At 32.2% G+C, this 2,957-nt stretch overlaps 1 protein-coding gene across 1 annotated transcript; it reads left to right on the forward strand.

Annotated features, from left to right (window-relative positions):
• Positions 1-1,431: 1,431 nt before the first annotated feature.
• On the forward strand, positions 1,432-2,637 carry LOC107452123 (long-chain-fatty-acid--CoA ligase 5-like; the record flags this gene model as incomplete). Its single annotated transcript, XM_043057802.2, has 3 exons — positions 1,432-1,514; positions 2,349-2,493; positions 2,565-2,637. Coding segments are annotated over 3 exons (301 nt in total), but the record flags the coding sequence as incomplete, so codon positions are not given.
• Between the last annotated feature and the right edge of the window lie 320 nt (positions 2,638-2,957).

A 2,957-nucleotide genomic window follows, 5' to 3' on the forward strand; every position in this document is an offset into this window, starting at 1 on the left:
TTCACAAGGGATAATAGGCAGACATATGCTTTTATAGTCGTTGTCCTGCAAAATCCATTCCACAAAATGATGGTGTTTTCAAATTTCAATCGTTAAACAAAATGAAGGGTTTAGATTGACAGGTTTTGCAGACTATTTTCGCCACATAAAGCACAATATATGAAGCTCGTGTAATTCTATTTCTTTGTCATCTGTCTTTTTTTAGCAATCCAAAAACGTTTTCGTACTTTTGCCAATATTGCCGAGGCTCCTCAGTGGAATATCTTCTCTTGATCATACCTTATCAAAAGTTTTGCGAATTTAGAGCTTTTGGGAAGAAGGATTGGATGTTATTCATCAAGACAGAATTTAAAATTTTCAAGTCTTTCACCAAGCCTTAAAATGTCGTTGGTGGTCCTGTTTTATTTGACGCTCTGTACATAGTAATTAAATTGAATAGTACTTAAATTCAGTATTACCCATCTGAAGTCTTCGTGGTTTTCACTAAATTTGTAGAACGGCATTTTTGATTTTACGGTATTTTCGATTGAATATTTACTATCCCGGCCGAGCATGCAAGGGTAAAAATGCACGCCCGATCTGAATTTTAAAATGCCCTATCGGGTAATTTTTGAGCCCTGGAATGCATTAAATGTCGCAGCACTTGGCTACGATAATTTAGTGTCTGTTTTTTAATTGAAGTTAGTTTTTTTTTCCTTGCTAGCTGGTTTAGAGCGGATTTCTTTTCATCTAAACTGTTTCTGCATTTATTAGCGGATTTCCAATTCATCTATATTTATATTTCCCTTTCACTGCAGCAAGAAAGTCCTCATAACTTTTTCGCGTCGTCAGCGAACAACTTAAGTATCAATCGCGCGCATGTGAGCTGTCACCACAATCATGAAAAAGTAATAAACGCACATGTTTTCAAATTTCTGAATGAAAATTCGTTACTCGCATGGACAACGAAAAACTGAGGAAAACTGAACTGTACTCTGGAAATAATTGAAAGGTTAAAAGCGAATAGTTCATATCAACAAAGTATTCTATATTTTATTTAAATTATACTAAGAATAATTAGTGTTTTGTTTCTCCAAGTCTTTCTATTGCATGTAATTTAATAAAATTTAAAAACTTTTCAAATTTAAATTCCTAAGATTTTATGTTAGTTCACTTTTCAAATGTTTTTAAGCGAGCAGAGCTTGCAAAGCAAACCTTAACCTTATAATGTTGCATAACAATCTTTGAGTGTTGCGGAACATTAGCAAACGCAGGGTGGAGTTTTAAAAACAAGTTTTTAAAACCGCACAAGTTTTTTTAAAATTGATCTTTGATTATTAAAGAGATCTCTCGAGTGATAGATGGAATATCGAATTCAAAACCTACCTCTGGAGATATTTGTACATTGAAAACTTGTTGTATTTTACTAAATCTCTCATTTTATGGTTTTAGGTGGAATCTCAAATTAAAATGTTGAAGGAAAAAGCTATGACAAATGGTACTACACACCCTGATTCAACAAATAATAATAACAGGTAATGACTAAGTTTTGGTAAGTTAAGGTAATGAACGCCAATGATGCTTAATTAATTTTGGTAATAAATAATTATTTAAATGAAAAGAAAAATTCTATGTACTATAAAGCAAAAATTAATAGAGAAATAGTATTAAATTGCTTAGGAAAAACGTAAAAATATTTTTAATTGGATATAATATGAAAAAAGCACAACTACTTCCACTTACTAGGAATAACATTTACCTTTTAGTTTAATTAATAAACTGAGTTTTAAATATGCTTACTAAATTCATAAACTTCGGTAAAACAGCAATATAAATTATTTCCAAAGGAACTAGACTAATACAATTCCAACCTGGCGAGTAGCGACTTATAACAAGACACTTCGTTTGATGCTTTTACTTGTTGCTAGAAATCAGGTTCGCAGAAAATNTAGGCTATAGTATACCCAATTATTGATACGTATTGATGCGTAATAATTACTAAATGAAATTTAAAAAAAACTATGGTTAAAGAAATATTAATAAATAAATAGTGCTAATCCGTTTAAGAGAAACATAAAAAATCGCCATGCTATTATAGACGCCAATGATGCTTAATCAATCTTGGTAATACCTACTAATTGGAATGAAAATAATATGCTACGTATTATAACGGGAAATTAATTTAAAAAATTAGAAAAATTAATAGTTTATGCGAAATGTAAAAGCTCGCCACATTATCATTGGCGTCAATGATGCTTAATTAATTTTATAATTGGCACTACTGGTATTATATGGTAGTTGGTATAGTTTGAATGGGTACCAAATGTCTCTTAATGCTATTATTATAGATTAAATAATTCCTGTTCCAGGAAAAATGAAGAAATATTGTATGATCCAATGATCTGCAAGTCAGTAGCTGACAGTTTAGGTGGTAGAATCAAGCTAATTATAAGTGGTGCAGCACCTATTTCTGATCACATTCTGAAGTTTTATCTGGCTGTTTGTAATTGTGAGGTAAGTAACATTAACTGAAATTATATTTGAGAATACCGTTTTAGATATTCAAGAATCATTCTTTTTTATAGGTCATGGAAGTGTATGGACAAACAGAATGCGGTGGTCCAAGTAACGCAAATATACTGACACCAGAAACAGTTGGTGAGTTGTCCACAATTATGATTTTTTATGTTAAAATGTATTGCGCAGCAAAATTTACGAATTTTATTGTTGTTGTTGCTAATTCCCATCTGGTCTGACGGGGTCAGACCAGATCAATGAATTCGTTGATATTAAGAAAATCCGAAACCAGAATGGGAGAGGAATGAATGTCGTTCTAGTCCAGCCCTAAACAGTTCAAGATGTGCTCAGGTGATGCCTGGTTTTGTTGGCATTTAGGGCAAAGAGGAAAGATCTTTTGATTTGCAGAAAATGTGAGACTTTTCAGGTGTCAACTGGCCAGTCGGGATAAGCAGGTGTTG

The sequence above is a fragment of the Parasteatoda tepidariorum genome, unplaced genomic scaffold, assembly GCF_043381705.1.
Source record: "Parasteatoda tepidariorum isolate YZ-2023 unplaced genomic scaffold, CAS_Ptep_4.0 HiC_scaffold_8611, whole genome shotgun sequence".
Taxonomy (NCBI): domain Eukaryota; kingdom Metazoa; phylum Arthropoda; class Arachnida; order Araneae; family Theridiidae; genus Parasteatoda; species Parasteatoda tepidariorum.